The 27,493-nt window shown below is 37.4% G+C and overlaps 1 protein-coding gene across 1 annotated transcript in view; it reads left to right on the forward strand.

Annotated features, from left to right (window-relative positions):
- Positions 1–26,975, forward strand: part of LOC118854676 (follistatin-related protein 5) — a 227,600-nt gene extending 200,625 nt beyond the window's left edge. The window contains exon 8 of the mRNA XM_036764982.1: positions 25,895–26,975. Coding sequence (XP_036620877.1) covers positions 25,895–26,597 — 703 coding nt within the window. The 3' untranslated portion in view covers positions 26,598–26,975. The remainder of the gene's footprint in view (positions 1–25,894) is intronic.
- The last annotated feature ends 518 nt before the right edge of the window (positions 26,976–27,493 follow it).

Consider the following 27,493-nt stretch of genomic DNA (forward strand, 5'->3'; position numbering starts at 1 on the left):
AATTGTTTCTGAATTTATAGCAAACTAAAAAGAACATAAAAGTTATTTCTTCCCTGTGGTCTGTGTAAACAGCTTTAACAGGTACTAGGTAATAAGTGCAATATAAATGCCTAGCTTAATAGATACGTGAAGCTATGATAGGATTCTAATGTGTTTTTACTTCATGGGTCCATTATTTCAAAGAAATGCTGCTTCTTATTTCATATTACATTTTTAAAGAAGGAATGCGTTACATTATGATAGCGTTTATTTCACAAAAACACAGAAACAACTTCATCTTAACAGTTTAAGCAATAGCATTTCAGCCTCCCACAGGGTAGGCTTAAATCATTAGTTGTTTCTTTCTCCCTCTCCCCCTTTCTTCATTGCCACCTCAACTACAGTCACTATCCTTCTCTTATAGCTTTCTGCATCTCAGTAACCAACACTTTGCCTCCTTTTATTGAATCTACCTTAATCCTCTAAATTCTTAGGGAATAGAGTTTTTTTAATGCAATGAAGAGACAGAGAAGAGAGGTGGAGAGGTGTAATTAGTAAAACAAACAAACAAACAAATGATTCATTAAGTAATTACAATAGCATACCAAGAGCAAATTCCTCAAAGGTGTGCTGGAGGAGAAAAAAAATATATATATATGTATATGTATGTATGTATATTTTTATACACACACATACAAAACATATATGTGTGTGTATGATGTGCACACATATGTATATGTATATGTACATATGTGTTATATATTATATATATTTCCCAGAATATACAAACTATCTATATATTTATATATGTATGTATGTGTGTATGCATGTTTGTGTATACACACACTTATTAGTCAGAGAAGAAATGAGAAAATGTGCTTCTATCCTTTTCTTGCCAAGATGGATGACTATGGGTAAAGAATATCACACACGCTCCCAGGTATGGCCACTGCTTCATTTTGTTTTGTTTATATGTAAAGGGGGTCTGGATCATGGTCAGATCCCATTAGTTTTCCCAGATGATACAGCATCTCCATGTGGAGGACACTGGACATTATTTCTACAAGAACTGTCATGATGTATAAACAATGTGCCTTAGAGAAATTATGGAGCATGTGTAGATATCATGTAATTGGTTCTAGTCATCTAACAACATGGTGAAGCAGAGGTTCTCTCCTCAGCCCTGGAGGAATTCAACAAGGCCTGAATACATTAGCCATCTCCTTTTTTTGGTCTCAGTAATTTCGGAAGGGGGTAATCTCAGTGATTTTGCACGCTGCATTAATTCAGAGACCATGCCATTAGGCAGACCTGCACAACTTGGCAGTAGGTAGGGGACAAAATTAAAATAGACTAAACTTCTTTAAGCCACAGATAGGTTTTCAGCAGTTCACTTTCCAAGTAAAGGTATAAGTAATGATTAAAATACTTTGCAAAGAAACCATACTAAAAAAAGGGAAATTTCAACTAATATCAGTTAATTACACTAATATTACTTAAGATTTTTATTTATCATAAAATCACATTAATATTAAAAAATTACTTTGCTAAGCAGTACAGATTTGAGTACATTTTTCTAGTTTTCTTACTGTTTACATTTAATTAATGGGAAATGTTACACTTCTTGTCAGCAGTTTATTGTACTCCAGAATTATGTTTGAAATTGATTTCTTTAGAAATCTGAAAACTAACCTTAGTAGCCACCTCATATTCTGAATTTACTTTCTTGAAAAACTGTTATTCCCCACTGAGATTTTTCAACAATTTGGATGCTTTAATTTCTTTTTCATTGGTGTCCAATTTGCTTAAGTCAGGATGTTCTGATTCGAAATATCCACAAAGATCATATTCCTTTGGAATGGCTATTACTTCTCAGCAAACAAGGCACAATATTTTGTCGCTAGTTTAGGTAAATGGGTATCTATTTGTCCAATCTGGATTAAACACTCCAAATTCCGATTGGATCATCCATTTCTTCTTATCACCCATTTCACAAAGTCACCCCAAAAACTTTAATATTAGAACCACAAAATCTCCAAAGCAACTGCCCACATACAAAGAAACACTGAACTGAGTGTTCAGACAGTAAGAGGAGTATTTTATAGCTATCATTCTTAGAGAATCACTCAATATCCCCTTATAAGTACTAGTTAAGACTGAAAAACTAAATGTTTCTCAGTTTATAATCTATGGGGGAAATAAACCTCAGTGGGCATGAATTAATAGGAGTAAAGAATAACTCATAATCCCTTGGGTGAGCGAGGATCTCACCCTATTACACACTTGCTAGAACACTGAGAGAGAGCTGTGGCCAATCTCTTGTGACCTGACTTATCAGTGGGTGTGAGAATTGGGATAGGAAATCAGATCCTCTATTGCCAATTTAAATTATTCCCCTTTTCTTTGGAAAATGCTATATGTTTTACATGGAATAAAATGTTGGGACAGGAGAAGGCATTAGTGATGAAATATGGAATATATGGCTACAAAGGTGGTAGAGGATCTAGTTGTAGATTAGAAACCTTGAATGCTAACTTAAAGAGTTTGAATTTAAATTTAATTCATTAAATGAAAAGCAGCTGCAACAAATTCTGGTGTAAATGGGTTTTGGGTGATTAGCATAATGCCACCAGTTTTTAAAGGTTATTATTGTAGCCTAGTTTTGTATAGTAGATTGAATTTGGAAGAGTTACAAGGCAGGAAAATAGTTAGAAAGCTATTGAAAAAAATTAGGAATGAGCAGCAAAGTTCTGATCTGAGAGCTGCAGTAAGAATTAAAGGGTAGTTGAGGAGGAAACCTATGCAAAAGACTTTTAGGACCCACTAGCATTTCTTAATATGTAGCACTTGCATAGCACTTCCAAAATAAACAGACAAAAATAAATAACAACAACAACAAAAAAAAACCCAAGCTAATTACAAACAGCAATAGACTATTCCAATTTCTATTACAATAACAGAATCTGTGGTTCCTAAAGTAAACTATGATTAGTACCAGGAATCTAAAATAAAATAGTAATTTAGGGCTTCCTAAAATCCCCCAAATCATACATTTTTAGAAATTTCTAAGAACAGTAGAATGAATTAAGAGGAAAAGGTCTAACAAAAATGGTTTTTGCATTAACACATTTCATAGGTGGGTGCAAACAATGAGAGAACTCAATGATACATGAATCTAGCTATAGAGATAGGAACAAAAATTTATTAAGAACATTACTTATGTTGTAGGACTATACTAAATGTTTTAGAAATAACTTATTTCTTATAAAATGGTCTTTCTTCCCCTCACTCCCCCACAAAAAAAGTTGGGCAGTGAAATCTTTAGTAAAAATTATATGGGAATGTGGCAAATGTGTTGAGACAATTCATCAATTATCATAGTACACAGAAATTAAAAAAGAAAGAAGAGAAAAGGTCATTGGGTCTGTCAAAACTAGTGTTTATTCCAATGAGCCATAGCAAGAAAGCCAAAATGCTTAACTTCCCATTATCATCAAATGAAAGCAGCAACATCTAATGACCCAAAGAAGAGAAATTTATTCTCCTTGCAACATGCCTTCTCCACCACCACCCCCCAACCGCTTGCAGCTATAATAAGGGAGGAACTACCATGAACAAATATTTTAATAATCTCAATCGTAGTACTTTTGAAAGAATCACTTGCTTGTGCACATTATGATGTTGACAGTTTTTGAGACCTTATCAATAAATAAAGATGTATAACAGTAAAACCACTAAAATAGCTCTTTGCATTGGCGTGGTGTGCTGAAAAATATTTCTACATACAAAATTTTAAAGTATCTGAGTGTTGTGCTTTCATGTTAAAGAAATGATGTGTGTGAGTCATCAATCACCCACCCACATATAGTTGTAAATTAGATAACAACATCAAAGCAAATTAGTGACTGGTGCTCTATATACAAGATATGATGCAAGATATGAAAGATGCGAGATATGAAAGATACAAGATATGATAGATCCAATTGAGAAAAATATATATTTTGTTTATGCATTAAAGAGCAGTCAGTTTTTATTTTATTTTTTCAGTTAGGAAAACTAAGTGGACTGCAGAAATAAACCAAGTTGAACAATCAAGAAAAGATGCCTATGGCAAAAACTTTAGGGATTTTTTAATATATATTTCATTTTCTTCTCTTTGCTGCTAATGAATAAATAGTCTAAATTCATGAAGAGAATAACTTATTAAGTGGCATTTGCCTTCTTTGGAATTTTAGTAGATTTTCTGCGTTTAGGGTTCAGGAACATGAAGCTTTGCAGTTCTTGAATTTGAGTTTTTCTTTATAGATTAGAATTAGTGAAATTTGTATGTCAGAAAGATTTGCAAAAAAATTTTCAGCTCTAGCCTACATTTTATACGGCAAAAAGAAAGTTGTGCCCTTAATTAATAAAGCTTTGACTTTTTCTTCATCTCTTAAGAAGTTTTTTTTTCCCTCTCAGCTTCCTCTTGCTTTTACTTTTAATGTTTTTAAAGGAAACATTTAGATAATGCTCTTCCCCTTTTTTCATTGATTACAAACTTTTTGTTTACCTTTCCAACTTAAACTGCACCTATCAAAATAATAGGAATAAATATATTGCAATTATGTTGTTCCATTTTTCCAAAAATTATTCTATTTCTTTCTGTGCCATTATGCTACTGGATTCCTTTCTTTTTTGCAAAATATCATGAAGTGCTATCTAAACAGACTTTGGGTGACCTTTGAATTTGCAGGTGTGATTAGTCCCTTCACAGATCATAATATCATAAACTAGAAAAGAACTTGGTTTATCCACTCCAATACCCTAATTTTATTTTTATTTTTTTTCTTAATTTAATGTAAATTTATTTATTTAACATATTTGGTTTTCAGCATTGATTTTCACAATAGTTTGAATTACAAATTTTCTCCCCATTTCAACCCTCCCCCCCACTCCAAGATGGCTCTTATATTCTGGTTGCCCTGTTCCCCAGTCAGCCCTCCCCTCTATCATCCTCCTCCCCTCTCATCCCCTTTTCCCTTCCTTTCTTGTAGGGCAAGATAAATTTCTACGCCCCATTGCCTGTTTATCTTATTTTTTAGTTGCATGCAAAAACTTTTTTTGTTTTTGAACATCTGATTTTAAAACTTTGAGTTCCAAATTCTCTCCCCTCTTCCCTTCCCACCCACCCTCCCTAAGAAGTCAAGCAATTCAAACTAGGCCACACATGTATCATTATGTATAACCCTTCCACAATACTCATGTTGTGAAAGGCTAACTACATTTTGCTCCTTCCCAACCCATCACGCTTTATTGAATTTTCTCCCTTGACCCTGTCCCCTTTCCAAAGTGTTTGTTTTGATTACCTCCACCCCCATCTGCCCTTCCCTCCATCATCCCCCCCCTTTTATTTTTTTTTATCTTCCTCCCTCTTCTTTCCTGTGGGGTAAGATACCCAACTGAGTATGTATGGTATTCCCCCTCAGGCCAAATCTGATGAAAGCAAGGTTCACTCATTCCCCCCTCACCTGCCCTCTCCCCTCCTCCCACAGAACTGCTTCCTCTTGCCACCTTTATGTAAGATAATCCACCCCATTCTATCTCTCCCTATCTCCCTCTCTCAGTATGTTGCTCTCTCATCCCTTAATTTGATTTTATTTCTTTTAGATATCTTCCCTTCATCTTCAACTCACCCTGTGTCTGCTCTCTCTCTTTTATATATATATATATAAACACACATATATATATATATATATATATATACACATACATACATATACACATAGATATATACATACATACACATTCACTTGTATATATACATAAACATATACATACATATGTATGCATATTCCCTTCAACTACCCTAATACTGAGGTCTCATGAATCATACACATCATCTTTCCATGTAGGAATGTAAACATAACAGTTCAACTTTAGTAAGTCCCTTGCAATTTCCATTTCTTGATTACCTTTTCATGCTTCTCTTGATTCTTGTGTTTGAAAGTCAAATTTTCTATTCAGTTCTGGTCTTTTCACTGAGAAAGCTTGAAAGTCCTCTATTTTATTGAAAATCCATATTTTGCCTTGGAACATGATACTCAGTTTTGCTGGGTAGGTGATTCTAGGTTTTAATCCTAGCTCCATTGACCTCTGGAATATCGCATTCCAAGCCCTTCGATCTCTTAATGTAGAAGCTGCCAGATCTTTGGTTATTCTGATTGGGTTTCCACAATACTCAAATTGTTTCTTTCTGGATGCTTGCAGTATTTTCTCCTTGATCTGGGAGCTCTGGAATTTGGCAACAATATTCCTAGATTTCTTTTTGGGATCTATTTGAGGAGGCGATCGATGGATTCTTACAATTTCTATTTTGCCCTGTGGCTCTAGAATATCAGGGCAGTTCTCCTTGATAATTTCTTGAAAGATGGTATCTAGGTTCTTTTTTTGATCATGGCTTTCAGGTAGTCCAATAATTTTTAAATTATCTCTCCTGGATCTATTTTCCAGGTCAGTGGTTTTTCCAAGGAGATATTTCACATTGTCCTCCATTTTTTCATTCCTTTGGTTCTGTTTTATAATATCCTGATTTCTCATCAAGTCACTAGCTTGCACTTGCTCCAATCTAATTTTTAAAGTAATATTTTCTTCAGTGGTCTTTTGGACCTCCTTTTCCATTTGGCTAATTCTGCCTTTCAAGGCATTCTTCTCCTCATTGGCTTTTTGGAGCTCTTTTGCCATTTGAGTTAGTCTGTTTTTTAAGGTGTTGTTTTCTTCAGTGTATTTTTCAGTATTTTTTTGGGACTCCTTTAGCAAGTCATTGACTTGTTTTTCATGGTTTTCTCGCATCCTTCTCATTTTTCTTCCCAATTTTTCCTCTACTTCTCTAACTTGCTTTTCCAAATCCTTTTTGAGTTCTTCTGTGGCCTGGGGCCTGTTCATGTTTTTCTTGGAGGCTTTGGTTGTAGGCTCTATGACTTTGTTGTCTTCTTTAGGCTGTATGTTTTGGTCTTCTTTGTCACCAAAGAAAGAATCCAAAATCTGAGACTGAATCTGGGCGCATTTTCGCTGCCTGGCCATATTCCCAACCAACTAACTTGACCCTTGAGTTTTTCAGTGGGGTATGACTGCTTGTAGACTAACGAGTTCTATGTTCCACGTTTGGGGGGGAGGTGCCAGCTCTGTCAGACCCGCACTCCTCCTTCCCCAAGAATCCCCAGTCCAGACTGGGCTTAGATCTTCAGCAGGCTGTTGCACTCCTGCTCTGATCCCCCACTTAATTCCTCCCACCAGGTGGGCCTGGAGCCGGAAGTAACAACAGCTGTAGCTGCCCCACTTCTGCTGCCCCTGGGGCTGGAAGCCGAGCCCGAACTCCTTCCACTCCCGCAGCTTCTCCCACTAACCTTCTCTGCAGTCTTTGGTATTTGTGGGTCGAGGGGTCTGGTAACTGCCGCAGCTCACATATTCAGGGCGCTAGGGCCCCCTCTGCCCAGCTTCTGGTCTGGATGGTCCACGCCGCTCAGGCTGGGCTCTGCTCCACTCCGTTCCCAGCTCCCAGCTCCCAGATCCCACCTCCGTGTGGGATAGACCTCACCCAGAGACCATCCAGGCTGTCCTGGGCTGGAGCCCTGCTTCCCTCTGCTGTTCTGTGGGTTGTGCTGTTCTAGAATTGGTTCAGAGCCATTTTTTATAGGTTTTTGGAGGGACTCGGGTACGGAGCTCACTCTAGTCCCTGCTCACCAGCCACCATCTTGGCTCCACCCCCCAATACCCTAATTTTAAAGATAAAGAAATAGAGTCACCAAGATATTAATTGACTTGCCCATAATCACAGAGTTCTCCTGTTCAGGCTCTCTGAAGAGGAATCCAACATGCTTTCATGGACATCATGGAATTTCCTCGTCTTGAAGGACTCTAACTCAGGTTTTAATATGCTTCCTTGATAGAGGTGCTTTCCTGGTTTCTGGAGACTTTCCTCTTTCTTTTTTTTTTTGTATCTCAAAGGTGCCAACTTGGTCTGCTTCTTTGTGGTAATGACAAGCCCATCTCCTTTTTTGTTTGTTTGTTATTACTGTCATTGTTTATACTTGGAAAAGAAATACTAAGGTTCATACGACTTAGAGCCAGAAGCAGCCTTTGAGGTCATCAGCTCCAACTCCCTTACGTTATAGATGAGTCCCAAGAAAATGAAGTAACAGGTACTCAAAGACATGCAGGCAATTAGAGGCAAAGCTTTTACTACAACCTAGAGCTCTTCACCCTTTCTCCAATGCCTTGTCATGGTTGTCCCATATCTTTAGCCTGGAAGAGGTAAACTTTAAAACAAATTTTCCATTGTAGAGATAGATTTAGCAAAGCCTGGAGAATTCATTTCTCCAATATTATTTAAGTGATTTGCCAATGGTGGAAAATGATGCCTAACTCTATTCTAATTCAATTTTCTCCTCATATTCTTTTCTCCCACTTTTCCATATCTCTACAAGAATCACATTTCCACATCATTACTTTCCCCATCATGGTTTCAATACATGACAGATTGGCATAAGAAATTAAATGGGAATTTTCGGGAGTTTTGAGGAAGCTGCAGATGACATGCAAAAGCCAGTAGGTGACACAGAAAAAAGGTCTAGAAACTCAGAAAAACATGAACTATATTCTAGTATTGTATAAAATCAACATATTTAATCTTTTAATGCGATAATAATTCAGACTTCTTCTCTGGTATGAAATGAGAGCCAAAAACATTTTATGTGGAGTTTCCGGATTGTGGGGATGCCACACCCCTAACCTCCATTGAAGTGAAAGGGATAACTATAACTTTTTTTTCCAACTGACTCCATTAAAAAAGCAGTCTTTGTTCTAGCTCCAAATCAGGTTTCCTCCATTGGTAGTCTAGCATTCTGGATCTTTGCCAGAGTTTTGAGCCACTATTCTCTCTCATTTGTCTTATGCATTGATTTTTCCTTCCATATCTATGCAACAGTTTCATATAGGTCTTGGTGAAAATGTGATTTTTGCTAACATTTTCATAGGTTTTCTGAGTGTTTGTATCAGTCTTCATCCACCAAGACAGTGAATGTGTCTTTTATTTGATTGCTCTCTGATCCAGACAAGTACAGTCAACAAGCTGTATGGTCACATACATGGTCATCAAACAAATACGGTCAACAAATATTTATTAAGCAAGGTCAGAAACATTGCTCTATGCCAGGGACTGTGCTGTGTCTCTCAGTGTTGTTTCATTTTTTTCTTTCTATTCATAGTGCCTTGTAGACAGTAGGTATTTAACAAATGTTTATTGAATTAAATTGGATGCAGTGGCCTTAGTAATTCCAAGTTGAAGAGATTAAAAATATGATTGTTATAATAAAGGTTACATATATATTGCTTTAGGAGGCAGCTAGATGTCTTAGTGCATAGACCACTGGACATAGAAGCAAGAAGACCTTAGTTCACATTTGGCCTTAGACACTAGCTGTGTGACCTTGGGCAAGTCACTTAACCTCTGTTTGCCTTAATCCATTGAAGAAGGAAATGGCCAACCACTTCAGTATCTTCGTCAAGAAAACCCCATGGTTCAGAGGGTCATGAAGAGTTAAATGACGGAAAGACTGGACAACAACAATAACCCTATTTTGCTTTAAAAGTCTGCAAAACCATGTTGGCAGATGATCTCAGTTGAGCCACATGATAGGGACTACATTTATGACCCTTATTTTACAGATGAAAATCTTGAGACTTTGAAAAGTTAAATTGCCTAAGGTCACATAGCTAATAAATATAGGACAAGGTCAAAATTTTAATGCAGGCTATGCTGATTCCAAGTCTGATAACTCTAGGCAGTGTGCCATGCTGTTTGTGCCCTATATCCTCTAGTGTTTCTTAAGAACAGCACAGATGTCTTCATGACTTTATAAGGTTTTTAAAATCCTTCACAACTTGAATCTAACCTATACTTTCAGCCTCAGCATACATCATTTCCCTTCCCATGTTTAGCCTTTTAGCCAAATTGGCCTTTTCTCTGTTTCTCACACCCAGGAACTCCCATTTCCCTTACATGAGTAATATTACATTGATATTACATTGTAATATCAATTAAGTTGAGACTTTTTTTTTACTGTTTTAGAATGATAAATTAATTAAGTATCTTTGATTGAGCCTTACTAGGTGCAAAGCCCTAGGCCCAAAACCTTATCTACTAGGTGGGCGTGAAGCCCTCAGGGTCCTAAGGGGAGTTGATAGGAATAGTAGGAGCCTAAGTTCTAGTGGCTCAGATGATGTTTGATTATGGCAAAAGAGTGCATGAAAAGAGAGAACAGAGCTATTTGCTGGGGGCTTTCACTCACTAGAAGAGTGGTGTGTGACTGGAAGAGACTCTGGGCAGCTGTTAATTGCCCCCTAGCTTTTAAACCCGGATGTTGGGACTTTATTAAACTCTGGTAGCTATGCATTGAGATTTGAATCAGACAAGGTCTGTCTATTTATGTTTGTAATTTTTTTGTATTTGCTCTGAAGTTCAGGGTGTTGACTTTTTCCCCTGAACTAAGTGAATGATATTTGTATGTTGGATTGAAATAAGATTGTTAACCCCTTAACGCTACTTTCCATAGCAAAGCAGATCAAAGAATTTGTGCTGGAAGTGTCCTTGTTGTTGGGCTTGTGTTGGTCTTTCACCCCCACAACAGCTGCTAGCCAAAGTGTTTCAACACCCATTTCCATTCATTTGAACTCTTGTTCTTCCTTACCCCGGATGGGCACTTTCTTCTAACCTCTGTCTTCCTCACTGGACCTCTCCTTTACTTTCAAAACAAAGTTTTCCTCCACACAATCAACATGATACTCTCCCTGATCCACCCCCTGCAATGCTATTGCCAACCATCATTAATTAACTTACATTTATTTTGCATTTATTCTGTAAACACGTATTGTCAGTTAGTCAGTAAGTCAATAAGCACTGATTAAATACCTACATACTGCCAGGCATTGTGCTATGTGCTGGGGATACTAATAAAGACCAAAGAATCATACCTGCCTTCAAGAAGCTCACATTCAATATACAAAAAGCAAACAAACAAACAAAATACTATATTCAGATCTGATATATACAGGGTAAATGAGGGATAAACTAGAAGAGAAGACTTTAGCAAAGATGGGCCAAGGAGGGTAGAGGAGAGAGGTGAGGAAAGGCTTACAATAGGTAGGATTTTATCTGAGTCTTAAAGAAAGCCAGGAGGTAGAAGTGAGGAAGGAGAGTATTTAAGACACAGTTAACAGTAAAAATGCAAACAATGGGGAGATTGAGTGTTATGGATGAAATCATAATTGCAGGTAGGCCCACATTGTTATCATAGAGATGAGTAAAGTATAAGAAGAATAGAAAGGTAGGCAGTTACCAGTTCATGACAGCTTTAGAGGACAAACAGAAGATTTTATATTGGATCCAAGAGGTAACAGGGAACCACAGCTGTTTATTGAGTGCGGTGGGCGGGGTGAGAGTGACATACGTAGATCTTAACTTTATAAATATCATTTTGGTAGCTTAGTGGAGTCTAAGGAGAAAGTTGAAGCAAGTGAACAACTGCAAAACTTCTGCAGAAGTCTGGGCATAAGTGGTGAGGGCCTCAATTGGTCTGGGATCTGTGTGAGTAGAGAGAAGGGGCAAAGATGTATTATGAATTAGGAATGACAAGATTTGGCAGCAATTTGTGCATGTGGGGCGATTGCAAGGAGTTGAGGATGAGGGGTTTTGTAAGTTTGGTGGAAACTTCAACAGTAATCCAGTCCTGGAATATTAAGTATATGATTTTTGAAGCTTCTGGTTCTTATGATTTTTGTGAGACTTTCAGACGTGTCAGTTCTTTCCTGAAATCACTCTTCCTTCCTACCTGTACAAACTACCTTTCCTAGGAATGAGTCATCAGCATTGTTACTGCTTCTTACTCAAATCGAATGACTATCTTTGCAATCTAAATTAGTACTAAACATACATATGTGTTACTTGCTATTCCCATAACCTCCTCTGTTCTTTCTCATGTCTCTTTTAGTTAATTCAAACTATATCATAGCCACTTATATAGATTAGAACCTGGATTCTTTACCTATGTTCTATTGACTACCCTGAGGCATCTATGGATAGATTTCAGGAGATCTTTGGACTTGCATAATTTACATCTTTTTTCTTAGTAACCTCTAACTGAAATTTAGAATATCTTTCTTTTTAAAATTAATTTACTTTTAGTTTTCAACATTCACTTCGATAGGATTTTGAGCTTTAAATTTTCTCAACCTCTCTCCTTTCCCCCCCCTCCCCAGTACAGCATGCAATCTGATACAGGCTCTGCATATAAATTCAAATTAAACATATTTTCAAATTAGTTATGCTGTAAAAGAAGAATTAGAACTGATGGAAGGAACCATGAGACAGAGGAAACAAAACAAAACAGTAAAAAGAGAGCAAATAGTATACTTCCATCTACATTCAGATGCCAAAGCCCTTTCTCTGGATTTCTATCATGACTCTTTTGTCTTAGATCCTTGTATTGCTGAGAAGAGCTAAGTCTATTAAAGTTAGTCATCATACAATGTGTCTGCTACTTTGTACAGTGTTCTCCTCTTTCTGCTCATTTCACTCAGCTTCAGTTAATGTGAGTCTTCCCAGGTTTTTCTGAAGTCCTCCTGCTCATTATTTCTTATGACAATAGTTTTCCATTATATTCATATACCACAACTTGTTCAGTCTTTCCCCAGTTGATGGGCATCCCCTCAATTTCCAATTCTTTGCCACCACAAAATGGCTGCTTTCAATATTTTTGTACATGTGGGTCCTTTTCCCATTTTTATGATCTCTTTGGGATATAGACCTAGAAGTGATACTGCTTACAATAACTTTCAATTATGAATGCAGGTAACAAAACATTAATGGGTCCATAGGTTTCACCAGATGACCAAAGCTGGGCCATAACACAAAAAAAGTAAAGAACATCAGGTCTGAGGATTATGGAAGAGGGGCCCACATGTGGTGAATATGTATGGAGGCTCAACTCACAACTCTGAAACTGAGAGACCCTTGTTATCTTCTAGAGCTGTCATTGTACTGCTAATGGGTAGGGTGTTCCTGCTGGGCCTACTCTTTGATGGACATGTAATCCTTTTCATTTGGTTCTGCTTCTCTTTTCTCTCAGTTTCCACTGGCCTATTGCCCTGCTGGTTTTTTGCATCTTTCTTCTGGGTGTATCTTCCTGAGTTTATCTCCTGAGGGCGATTCAAGCCAATTCAATTTCAGTCTAATATAGTATCTAGAAGCTTTCCCAGTAGTGGTAGACTGATGGCTCTTAAGTTATAGTCATCATATCCAGTAAACCAAACTCAGGGAAATTAGCCTTAGGAGAAGATTAGTTTTTGTTTTTTAAATGCTATGCAAGGGTCACAGATAAAATCTTTCTCTTAGAAATAACTATGGAATCAAAGACTGATAATTTTACACATTTCCAAAATCTTTTCTTACTTAATGAATTTTAGCCAGGATATAAGGAAGGCTAATGAAAGGTCGATGGTCTCCACCTACCCAGCCTAAATTCCTGGCTTAATTATACATATCCATCAGTAGCAAAGTCTTAATGTTCAAAAACATAACAATATACTTTGGTCTCCCTACAGAAGTTATTATCAAAGATAACTTGTACTGGAGAATCAGCACAAAAGACATCCTTGAGGACATGAAAAATCAGAAATGGAAGTGGAGTGCATTCACAATGAGATTGGGAATAGATGATGCCTAGGCCAAGGGCTATATTGATATTCTCAAGATAATTAAAAGCATCAGAGGAAGTTGACCAGTATGCCAGAGGATTCCTCTATGGAAAATTTATAGAAATACATATAAGAAAATCACACAGAATGAGAGGATTTGCAGGCGTCATGATATGCACTAAACAATATCACTCACCTCATTTCACTCACAGATCTATTAAAAAGATGCAATTTTTCTACCTCACAAAATTAGTCTTAAAAAGCCTTGTTTAAATCCTAAACTTTCATGTTCCTAAAGAGCAGATTTCTGTCCTGTAAGTATGAAATGTACTGAATAGACTTCACAGTATATGCTCACTATGGAACAAGCTATACATTAGTAATGAGACAGTTATTCTCTAAAAGTAATGGCCACTTTGGGAAATTACGTTATGTCTTCCAGGCCATGAAAGAACCATCTATGTACTGTGTACCATGTTTAATACACTCTAGTATGTTGAAATAATAAAGAATATACCTAAGCTCCATAGGTCACTTAATATTCAATAATAAATTTCAGGGTCTTTTTTATCTTACTTCTGTTTTTTTTTAATTGATAGAAAAGTTCAATTTCTCTTCCACCCTCCCTCCCTTCCTTTCTTTTTCCCTCCCTGCATCACTTCCTCCCTCACTCTCATTCTTTCTTTTCCTTCCTTCCTTCCTTCTTTCTTTCCTTCTTTCCTTCCTTCCTTCCTTCTTTCCTTTATCCCTTCTTTCTTTCTTTCCTTCCTTCCTTCTTTCCTTTATCCCTTCTTTCTTTCCTTCCTTCCTTTATCCCTTATTTCTTTCCTTCCTTCCTTCCTTCCTTCCTTCCTTCCTTGAAGTGGTCTGGGGAGATTTTTCAACAAAGAAATACTGAGATCTATCAGAGAATCTTGAAAAGCATACATGCACACATACATGTTCTACTTCCTTATCCCAAAACTCTAGACAGTCATCTCTCATATGAATCAGTGTTTTCAAGCTACCCAGAAATCTTTAGGCTCTTTATGAGATTGTAACAAATGTGCCCAATTTTATTTCTTTCACTGCTTTTATTTTCCAGCTATGAATGTAGCTACTTTTATGAAGAGATATGTTTCACTGATGCATTTTATAAGGTCAGCTAGATGCTTTTATACATGATACTCACAGAAAGTCTCATTTGTCAATTTTTTTTAATTACACATGTGCCAAACTTGTTCTCTATTTCTATTGAATAGTATGCTGTTCCACAGGTTGTAACTGCACTAGGCAATGGTTCAAGCTTTAAGGGATTAGATCAGTCACAACAAATTATGCTATTCACCTTATCGTGTTTACCTTCATATGACAGCAGCAAAACATGAGTGGGGTGCCCATAACTAAGTACAAAGTGAAGGAAATTGGAAAAAAAAAAGAGGGGAAATCACATATGGACAATATTCTGGAGGCATTATCATCTTTTACAACTCAATGTTTAGATACTTTAGGAATTTCTTGCTTCACATTATTTTTAAGTGGACATATTTCTACCATTTCTTGTCCCAACCCTTAGTTTTTTTATGACTTTGGATGGTCTTATAGATGCATCATTTAGGTCTTTCTCTTAGTAGGCTTATGTTGCAATGAGAACTACTAGACTATGACTCCCACCCAAAATGCTATCTCAAAAGTTATATGCTTTTCATAAATGATATATTTGTTATTTAGTGTTTTCATGACTTACCTCACAAGAACATTAAGACACAGGCCTGTATCCTTATCTTCATTATATCAGCACTTCTTGAGCCACTTATTGTCAAGATAAACCTTTATACTTTGTGTATGTGAAGATCTTTTCAGGTTCATATTAAATGATTGATATGCAATATATATTAATAAATCTTAATATATAATATATATATATTAATAAATCTTCCCAATAAAAATATTTTCTAAAAAATCAGCTACAAATCTAATCCTTTTCATTTGATCTTGATACCACTCAATCTTTTTTTACAGAAGTCAGCAAGCAATCATAGAAACAAAGGCCACAGGAACCTGAAACATAGTGAATAATGTCATGTGTCAGATTTACAATTCAAGACTTCAAAAATAGAATGTTAGAAATACCACTGAAGTTTCATCTACCTAGTCATGTACTCACCTGTTAATTAAAATAAGGAGTCCTTATTCATTCTTAGTGTTCTTAAGATATCAGAGCTTATAGGGAACTTTAAGAAAATTTAGTCAAGTCCTCTCATATTAACATATCACACACTTGGAGGTAGAACAATCCTAGGAAGCAGTATAGTCAAAACCTCTCATTTTACAGATGAGAAAACTGGAGCCCAGTGAGGCTAATGTCGTGGAGCCAGAATTTGAATCCAGGTCCTCTGACTCTTTCCAGGGCACCACATTTCATATCTTAAAGCCCTTTGGGAAGTGATTAAGTACATTTGAAGTCAAGTGAAATTCCTTTACAAATATCATCCAGGGACTGTCCAAATTATTTCCACTTCATTATTTTGGCAATGAATATTGCTCCAATATGCAATAATATAGGGACTGTCACCTGTGCCATGGGAATGCTTTTTTTTTTCCTTACACATGATTGGGTTGGTAACACTATTTAGCCTCATACATTTTGATTTTTTCCCCTGATTCCACCTCTCTCACCCTAATTTGAAGACGAATCTGAGACCTGTGGCCAAAAATTTAGTCTTGTTTGCCAGTCTATAAAATTGGAATAACAAATAACAAATCTCAGATGTCCTATGGAAATTCCTCATGGCACACTAACAATTGAATTGGTAGTTTTCTATGTGCCCTCAAATGATCACATATTATGCTTTATTATTTATGATATGATGATGACCTAATATTATGATAGTGTTAATAATGATAATATAATAATATTTTATATGACAAAATATAAGCATATTGTATTCATGTTTAAATGTTGTAACCACCACAGTACAATATTAGATCCTTAAGGGCAGGGACTTTGTTCTGTTTTGTCCTGCTTTTTCCATGCTCATTGTGCCTTGCTAATACAAGGTGGCTTAATGAATCTTTTACTGGAGTAATCTGGATGGACTTCTCTCATTAAGATTTAAGTTTCTTTTGGGAACGAACTGTCTTACTTTGTCTTTCTATCCTAACACTTACCACGGTGCCTGGTCCGTAGTAAATACCTATTGGTGTGTATTTGGTAGGATTCTATTAGATGGTCATTCAAATTGACAAAATGGTGCTGTTTATAGAACAGAATATTGACTTGGCTTTTTTTTTTCTTTCTAGCATAAGCCACAAACTAAAACTCAACCCCCTTTTTAAGCTTAAGCAAGGACAAAAATTGTTAGACAATGCAGAGAAAACATAGCTAAGGAAAACAAAAAATAATAAAATACACTTCTGTTAACTGTCTCCGACAAACACCGTGCCTAAAGGCTACAATTACTTAGTTTCATTAGTTGTAAAAGAAGTTATTTTAGAATAAGTTTTAACTCTCATTCCTCACAGGACTCAGACTTCTTTACTCCTTTTATATACTCTGACAAACATTAGTAAGACAATGTTGGGCCTGACACTTTGCAAGATTTTATTACACTAAGCAGACATGAAGGTTGAAAATATCATAAATATTAATCAGGGTTTAATGAACAGTGGGAGGCCTCCACACATCAACCTGTACTAGGGGAAACTTTGAATTAAACACACCACTTCCTACCCTATAAATCACTGGTGAAAACTTGAAGGTACTTGGATGCCACTGCTTATGCTGCTAGATCCCAAGTCACGAAACAGTCTAGGTGTAAAAATAGACATCATTTTATCACCCCACATGGAGCTTCTGCATTTTTAACCAGCCCATTTTTTTGTTCCTTTTAAATTTTAATTACTTCTGAAAGATTCAGAATTAATACCTCAGAAGGAGCAAGGCCTTCACTTTTTTCCTGCAGAGAAAATCGGCACAGGTGAAATTGGTGCAGGTTTGTCTCACATTGTCTCATTACTGAACATATAATGATAATCTAAAGGGACAATCTGCCTCAAGTTTGAGAGCTGAGTCCAGCAGTCAATGATTGATTGACTTATCTCATTTATTAAATATGTCCATTGGTAGTTTGGCCTCAAGGCACATTTACTATGTAAAACAGAAAAAGACAATGCTTCCCACCATAGTTTGTTATTTCATAAGCAATACCAGCTTTATGTTCTTGCACACGTATAGACACATAGGGCCTCAAAGAGTGTGCAGATAAAAAAAATGCATAGAAGAAGTGACACTCATTTCATACAAAATAGTCATATAATGATAGTTTTAATACTTACACAAAGATGTAGAATTAATCTAGGAGGTTCAATCAACTTATTCTTCATTGTTCAGTTACAACGTTCAAGTCCTTGCTTCTATAGCCAACCCCTGGATTACTATAGCAATATTTGCTATTGGCTCTACACTGAAATATCAATTGATTATACATGCATCACAGATTTATTTTTAAGATTAAAGTATTTTAAAAAGTTTGCAGAAACCACTGCCATCTTCAAAGATATGGTGGTGGTGGGGAATCTTAACAAAGTAAGTTGTTGCAAATGAGTATAGAATATAATTAAATGAAGGAAAGAATGAATAGAACACATTTATTAAATGTCTACTGTGTACCAGGCATTGAGGATATAAATACAAAAGTTAGTCCTTACTTCAATTAAAGGGAGATGACCCATGAAGGAGAGTGGTAGTTAAGGGATGGACTTATGACTTTGACAGATTTTAAAAAATGGCAAAAAGGAGTTATAGGTCAGTCTATTGCCTCATTTTCCCCCCAGAAAAAATTATTAATTTGATTAGAGTTTCTAGAGCAAAAGGGGGAAAGTGGAAATAGTAGCAAGAGATGGAAGCTACAATTGACATGGCAAGGCAGATAACAAGATGTCCAGAATGGATACTAGGATGGAAAATAAAGCATAATCTGCAGGAGGCTGGTGACTTTGCTCTAATCAAACAGAATAGCTCAACCTCAGGGTAAAATTACAAACAAGATCAGTTTAACTCTCCTAGAGAAAGGAAGAATGGTCTGTGGATGTCAAGTCCAGAGAATGGATAGTTTTTTAATATAAATTCTATTGGTCCTTCATTTATTAGATTAAGCAGCTAAAAAGACCTTTTAAATAAATGATCATTTCTTCTATGGTGAAATACTTTTGCTAGCACAAAGCCTCACGGGTTTATGTTCAAGGAAATCACTGTGATTGTTCTACGCCATGTTAAAAATGTGTTACTCCTGGGGGCAGAGCCAATATGGCAGCTGGAAGGCAGGAACTTGCTTAAGCTCTCCCCCAAATCCCTCCAAACACCTGTAAAAATTGGCTCTGAACAAATTCTAGAGCTGCAGAACCCATGAAATAGCAAAGGAAATCAGGTCTCCAGCCCAGGAGAGCCTGGATGGTCGCTGGGAATGGTCTATTGCATGGTGCTGGGAGCAGAGTGCAGCCCAGTGTGGGCCCCACCAGGACAGACCAGACCAGGAGTCAGCTGGCGCAGGCCTTATGGCCATGAATCATTGAACTGTGTCAGTTACCAGACTTCTCAACCCTAAAACGTCAAAGACCACAGGGTAAGTGAGTGGGAAAACTGCTGAATCAGGTTAAAGAGCAGTCAGGCCCCAGCCCTGGAGGTGGCAGAGGTGGCGAGGCAGTGCTGGTGGCAGTAGCAGGAAGCTCCTGAGGCTACTTCCAGAGCTCCAGTGTCAGCTGCTTCTGGAGGCACTGGCTCACACGGTGGGTGGAATCAAGTGGTGGCTGATCAGAGCGGGAGTGCAAGGAGTGCTTTACTTGCACAGAGGCAGGGTCTCTTGCTGTGGCCTGCTTGGATCAGGGTCACAATCCTGGTTGGTTGTTCTTGGGGGAGGAAGAGCACTAATGTGGCAGAGCTTGTGGTGACAGTGGAGTAGAAGTAGTTCTGAAAACAGAAGTGCAGCCCCTAAAGCTTGGGACAAAGCACTCTCTACTCTACCAGCAGTCATACCCTGACAAAAAGCTCAAAAAGGTCAAGCAACATGGCAACATGGCCAGACCATGAGAACAGACACAGACTCAAACTAATACTCTAGAATCTTTTTTGCTGACAAAGAAGATCAAAACATACAGCAAGAAGAAGTCAACAAAGTCAAAGAACCTACATCAAAAACCTCCAAGAAAAATAGGAATTGGTCTCAGGCTATGGAAGAGCTCAAAAAGGATTGGGAAAAGCAAATAAGAGAAGTAGAGGAAAAATTGGGAAGAGAAATAAAAGAGATGCAAGAAAACCCTGAAAAACAAGTCAATGACTTGCTAAAGGAGACCCCCCCCAAAATACTGAAGAAAATAACAGCTTAAAGAATTGACTAACCCAAATATTAAAAGAGCTCCAAAAACCCAATGAGGAAAAGGATGCTGTGAAAGGCAGAATTAGACAAATGGAAAAGGAGGTCCAAAAGACCAGTGAAGAAAATACCACTTTAAAAAGTAGATTTGAACAAGTGGAAGTTAGTGACTTTATGAGAAATCAAGATGTTATAAAACAGAAGCAAAGGAATGAAAAAATGGAAAACAATGTGAAGTATCTCATTGGAAAAGCCACTGGCCTGGAGAATAGCTCCTGGAGAGATAATTTAAAAATTATTGCACTACCTGAAAGCCATGATCAACAAAAGAGCCTAGACATCATCTTTCAAGAAGTTATCAAGGAAAACTGCCCTGATATTCTAGAAGCAAAGGATAAAATAGAAATTGAAAGAATCCGCCAATCGCCTCCTGAAAAAGATCCCCAGGGTGGCTGGAAAGCAGGGACTTGCCTAGGGCTCTCCTCCAGGAGCCTCCAAACACCTGTAAAAATGGCTCTGAACAAATTCTAGAACTGTAGAACCCACAGAATAGCAGAGGGAAGCAGAGCTCCAGCCCAGGACAGCCTGGATGGTCGCTGGGTAAGGTCTATCCCACAGAGCTGGTAGAAGAGCAGAGCCCCGCATAGGCTGTGCCCAGCCAAACCAGACCAGGAGCAGGGCAGAAAAGGCCCTAGTGCCCTGAATCAGTGAGCTGTGGCAGTTACCAGACTTCTCAACCCATAAACACCAAAGACAACCTAGAAGGTAAGTGGGAAATAACTCCTGGGACAGAGTGAAAGGACTTTGTGGTTAGGCCGCTGCCCCGGGGGCAATGGAGGTGGTGCAGCTAAAGAACCACAGCAGCAGTTGCTTTTGGCCCCTGTCCCACCTTGTGGGAGGAAATAAGTGGGGGATCAGAGCAGGAGTACAGAACCTGCTTATATCTGAATCATGGTCAGGGATGGCGGTTCTTGGAAGAGGAGGAGCACTGGAGTGGCAGAGCTTGCAGTGTAGAAATAGCTCTGAAAACAACAGCACAGCCCTTCAAGCTTGGGGCAAAGTACTCTATACTCTACAAGCAGTCATACCCTGATGAAAAACTCAAGGGTGAAGTAATCGAATGGTAACATAGCCAGGCGCAGAAAACAGATTCAGATTTAGACTCAGAATCTGGAATCTTTCTTTGTTGACAAAGAAGACCAAAGCATACAGTCAGAAGAAGCCAACAAAGTCAAACAGCCTACATCAAAAGCCTCCAAGAAAAACAGGAACTGGTCTCAGGCCATGGAAGGGCTCAAAAAAGATTTGGAAAAGCAAGTTAGAGAAGTAGAGGAAAAATTGGAAAGAGACATGAGAGTGATGTGAGAAAATTATGAAAAACAAGTCAATGACTTCCTAAAGGAGACCCAAAAAATACTGAAGAAAATAACACCTTAAAAAATAGACTAACTCAAATGGCAAAAGAGCTCCAAAAAGCCAATGAGGAGATGAATGCCTTGAAAGGCAGAATTAGCCAAATGGAAAAGAAGGTCCAAAGGACCACTGAAGAAAATACTACCCTAAAAATGAGATTGAAGCAAGTGGAAGCTAGTGACTTTATGAGAAATCAAGATATTATAAAACAGAACCAAAGGAATGAAAAAATGGAAGACAACGTGAAATATCTCATTGGAAATACCACTGACCTGGAAAATAGATCCAGAAGAGATAATTTAAAAACTATTGGACTACCTGAAAGCCATGATCAAAAAATAGCCTAGATATAATCTTTCAAGAAATTATCAAGGAGAACTGCCCTGATATTCTAGAGCCAGAGGGTAAAATAGAAATTGAAAGAATCTACAGATTGCCTCCCCAAAAAGATCCCCAAAAGAAAACTCCTGGGAACATTGTTGCCAAATTCCAGAGCTCCCAGATCAAGGAGAACATACAGCAAGCAGCCAGAAAGAAACAACTTGAGAATTGTGGAAACACAATCAGAATAATACAAGATCTAAAATAGGGGGAAGGGAATAAAAAGGGGGCATGACAGAAGGGAGGGCAGATAGGGGGAGGATGCAATCAAAAGCAAACACTTTCAAAGAGGGACAGAGTCAAGGGAAAAAATTGAATGAAGGGGGACCGAATAGGAGGGAGGGAAATATAGTTAGTCTTTCAGAACATGAGTACTGTGGAAAGGTTTTACATGATACTTGTGTGGCCTATGTTGAATTGCTTGCCTTCTTACGGAGGGGTGGGGAGGGAAGAGGGGAGAAAATTTGGAACTCAAAGTTTTAAAATCAGATATTCAAAAAAATTTTTGCATGCAACTAGGAAATAAGATATACAGGCAATGGGGCACAGAAATCTATCTTGCCCTATAAGAAAGTAAGGGAAAAGGGAATGACGGGGAGTGGGGTGGCAAAAGGGTGGGTTGACTGGGGAATGGCACAATCAGAATATATGCCATCTTGGAGTGGGGGGAAGGTAGAAATGGGAAGAAAATTTGTAATTCAAGCTCTTGTGAAAATCAATGTTGAAAACTAAACTATTAAATAAATTAAAAAAAAAGAAATTAAAAAAAAGAAAAAAAAAGAAAAAGATCCCCAGAAGAAAACTCCCAGGAAAATTGTTTTTGGATTCCAGGGTTCCTATGTCAAGGAGAAAATACTGCAAGCAGCCAGAAAGAAACAATTTGAGTATTGTGGAAACACAATCAGGATAACACAAGGTCTTAGCAGCTTCTATATTAAGGGATTGAAGGGCTTGGAATATGATATTCTGGAGGTCAAAGGAGCTTGGATTAAACCAAGAATCACCTACCTAGCAAAACTGAGTATAATGCTCCAAGGCAAAATATGGATTTTCAATAAAATAGAGGATTTTCAAGCTTTCTCAATGTAAAGACCAGAGCTGAAATAGAAAATTTGACTTTAAATACAAGAATCAAGAGAAGCATGAAAAGGTAAACAAAAAAGAGCAATCATAAGGGACTTACCAAGGTTGAACTGTTTTGTTTACATTCCTACATGGAAAGATGATATGTGTAATTCATGAGACTTTTCTCATTATTAGGGTAGTTGACGGGAATATGCATACACACACACACATATGTATAGACAGGGCACAGGGTGAGTTGAATATGAAGGGATGGTATCTAAAAAAATAAAATCAAATTAAGGGATGAGAGAGGAATATATTGAGAGAGGGAGAAAGGGAGAGATAGAGTGGGGTAAATTATCACGCATAAAAGTGGCAAGAAAAAGCAGTTTCGTTGGAAGGGAAGAGGGGGCAGGTGAGGGGGAATGAGCAAATCTCGCTCTTGTCAGATTTGACTTGAGGAGGGAATAACATAGACACTAAATTGGGTATCTTACCCCACAGGAAAGTAGGGGGTAGGGAATAAAAAGGGGGCATGATAGAAGGGAGGGCAGATAAGTAGAGGAGGCAATCAAAACCAAACACTTTCAAAAAGGGACAGCGTCAAGGGAGAAAATTCAATAAAGGGGGACAGTATGGGAGGGAGGGAAATATAGTTAGTCTTTCACAACATGAGTATTGTGGAAGGGTTTTACATAATGATACATGTGTGGCCTATGTTGAATGGCTTGCCTTCTTGGAGAGGGTGGGTGGGGAGGGAAGAAGGGAGAGAATTTGGTACTCAGAGTTTTAAAAGCAGATGATCAAAAAAAGTTATTTTTGCATGCAACTAGGAAATAAGATATATAGGGACTGGGGCCCTACAAAAAAGTAAGGGGAAAAGGGATGGGGATGAGGTGGAAGAAGGGAGGGCTGAGTGGAGAATGAGGCAATCAGAATATATGCCATCTTGGATTGGGGGGAGGGTAGAAATGGGGATCAAATTAGTAACTCAAAATCTTGCATAAATCAATGTTGAAAACTAAAATATTAAATAAAAATGATAAAAAAATAAAAAAAAGTGTCACTGCTAACTTTCTTGCCTTTCAAGAAACATATTGTTCATTAAATTTCACAGTCATTTATTAGACCAAGTGAGATGTAGTCATGTATGATTTTAATGAAAGAAAACTTATGAGGATAATTGCACTTACTTAAATTCAGAAGTCTCCATTTCTCAATTTAGAATCTTCCAGTTAAACTGTGTAGGGTATAGAAGCATAAGATATTTTTAATCCTTTTGATTAAATGCAGATTATGAGCATTTTTACATTTCTGTAATATGAAGTATGTGACAATATCACCCTGAGGATTTTTGTTCTCACAAATTCTAGATCCTAGATCTAGAATTGGAATAGACCTCAGAGACTGTCTTGACCAACACCCTCCTTTTAGAAAACTGAAGTCCATGTATGTTAACCAACTTTGCCTAAGACCACACAGGCAGTGGACAAGAGAGTGAGAGAGAGAGAGAGGATTTGAACCATGTCTTTTGGCTCCTGAATCAGTGCTCTTTCCACAGCCTCCAGCTTTGGAAACAGTTGAAAAAGGGTTTTATTTGAAGTGAAAACTGAAGCAAAGTATGCCTGGAATCAGATTGACTAAAACCCAATTTGGATCTAATCTTGTTCAGTCAATCTAGGCTCCTTGTCTCTCCCAGTAACAATTACTTGCTGTTAATACTATTAACCCTCTTATTCAGCCTGTCAGGATTTCCAAATATATTAACACTGAGCAACAGGGACCTCTGACACCCTGGAGCCAGGATTCAGAACAGCTCAGTTATGCTATTGGAAAATACTGAAATGGAGCCAAAATTAATCAAAAACCCCATCCAAATGACTTGCTCATTTGAACTATTCTTCACTAGAAACATAAAAGAATCTCAAATAATATTTTATAACACTCTTATACGAATATAGAATTAAAACTGAGTTAGCTCAAGAAGACAGGCATATGATTGCAAGATGGATAAATTTCAGAACGATCAGGTTCAATGCATGAAATTTATGCCAGTGACTTATTTAGGGAATTAGAGCAGAATTGACAAAGGTGACAGGCGACACAAAAAAGATCTTAAAATATATCATATTCAACCCTGATAGTTGGAAGTCATAAACCTATACATATATGTATATATATATACATATATATATATATTGAGATAGGCATTTCTGTCAAATTAAAATGGAAAATATTTAGATAATTATCAGGATAACAGTGAATGCTGAATTAATTTGATGTCCTTAAGAAAATGCAGAGCAAATGAAGACAATGACAGCAGGTAGATTGGTACATGAGCCTTTTACCCCTACAAGGCTTTCGTCATATTTAGAAAGGCAGCATGGTATGGAAATTAGAAAGTAAACTTTAGTATCAGGAAGACTGGGGTCCAAGTGCCACCCCTTACAAATATTAGCTGTGTGATTTTGAGCGAGCATTTAATCCTTCTCAGTTTTCTACCCTCATATTTTAAGCTGTAGTTAAGATGCCAAACCAATTTTGGAATAAGGTGTTTCCTTGCCCAGGAGTTCCCTGTGACAAACATGTGCAGGCTTAACCTCTTTGGTAACCCGTAACTGAAATACAAGCTCTCCTTAGGCTGAGAGACAAGCAGAATAATCACTAACTTTGTTTCCCTACATGTAAAAAAAGACCTATGAGAAAACAAAATATCTTCTGCCAATTTACTAGACACTTTATTTTTAGTTATTTTACTTTATAGTCTGCTAATTATAATTAATAAGAAATAAGGAAAATATGATTTAGAAGAAGTTGGATTTTAGAGCTTTGTTTTGATTAGGCTTGAGAGTACAAAGAAGAAAACTTGATGCAAACGCATTGTATTGCTCCAGTACCCTTACCAATAAAGCATCTATATCATTATAGCACAACACTTTGATTTCTTTTTTTTTTAACTTTTTTTTCCTTTTTTTTAGGTTTGGATTCATTCTTCACAAAGATGAAGCTGTACTGCAGAAAATTGACCTTGAGACTCTGTCATATATAAAGACAATTAGCTTAAAGGACTACAACTGCATTCCTCAATCTCTGGCTTACACTCACCTTGGAGGATACTATTTTATCAGTTGCAGCCCTGACAGTACTGGGGCTATTCCACCCCAGCTCATGGTGGACAGTGTAACTGACTCAGTCATTGGATACAATGGTGATGTTATGGGTACCCCATATGTTTCTCCAGACGGACACTATCTTGTAAGCATTGATGATGTGAAAGGCCTTATGAGGGTCCAGTACATTACCATAAGAGGAGAAATCCAGGATTCATTTGATATTCACACTAACCTGCACATATCTGATGTTGCCTTCCAGCCCTCTTTTACTGAAGCCCATCAGTACAATGTCTATGGCAGCTCAGGCATGCAAACAGATGTGCTCTTTGTAGAACTTGCCTCTGGGAAGGTTAAAATGATCAAGAGCCTCAAGGAGCCTTTAAAGGCAGAAGAATGGCCTTGGAACCGAAAAAACAGGTTAATCAAGGACAGTGGGCTCTTTGGCCAATACCTGATGACACCGTCCAAGGAGTCCCTATTTATCTTAGATGGAAGACTCAATAAGTTAAACTGTGAGATCACTGAAGTAGAGAAAGGAAACACAGTCATTTGGGTTGGAGATGCCTAAAGAACCAAGTTAGATAACTACCGAATGAATAGTTTTACAGTACATTGCACTTAACTCCATTCTTTCAATTTATGGTTTTTCTTTGGAAGTTTATATTCTAACCTGGTGTAACTTGGATTGTTTGGTGGCCCAATGGAATGTGGATTTTAATATGGCAAAGCAATTAAAATGTCTTTGAAGACATACTGATTGCAATCAATATTAGAAATAGTGGGAAATTGCCCAACTTGTTTGAAAAAAATGTTCCATTGTTACACTGTAAACTAATGATCACAGAGAAATTTCTAGAAAATTGTATCAAAACTACAGAAATTTTCCAGTGACTTCAGCTCCATTACATTTTAAGGGTGATTTATTTAGTGGTTTTTTTTTTTCATTTTTGTTGTTGCTGGGTTTTTTTTCCCCTCTTTCAGTTTACTTTGAATTACAAATAAAGGTGTGTGCAACCTTAGAATTCTGAAATGAAAACATTCTGTCCTGTCTACTGTTTATAATCTTTTTGTGCCTTGAAGGGGATGTCTCATGAGGAAAGGGAAGAATAGAAGCAAGATAATATATTCTCATGTGGCTTTAAATGGATGGTCCTAGGAAAGAAAAACATTTAGTCCCTCTTTAGCCAAATCTTGCCTTCAGTCATTTGCTTGACCCTCAGTGAAATACTCTTTGAAGGCATAAGTTGGCCCTGGGGTGTGTGTAGGTAACAAAAGGTAGAATTTGAAATGGAGTGTACCACATAGCATGGAGGGGAGGTAAAACAAAGTGGGATGTGGGAAAAATGCTTGCAGTGTCTTCTGTACTCAAAATGTTTCTAATCTCTAGAGTATGGGTATATTTTTATTGCAGGTTTTGTTTGGTATGTCACCTGCTTACATACAGACCTTTTCCTTCATCAGTAG

This window comes from Trichosurus vulpecula, chromosome 6 (assembly GCF_011100635.1).
Source record: "Trichosurus vulpecula isolate mTriVul1 chromosome 6, mTriVul1.pri, whole genome shotgun sequence".
NCBI classification, from domain to species: domain Eukaryota; kingdom Metazoa; phylum Chordata; class Mammalia; order Diprotodontia; family Phalangeridae; genus Trichosurus; species Trichosurus vulpecula.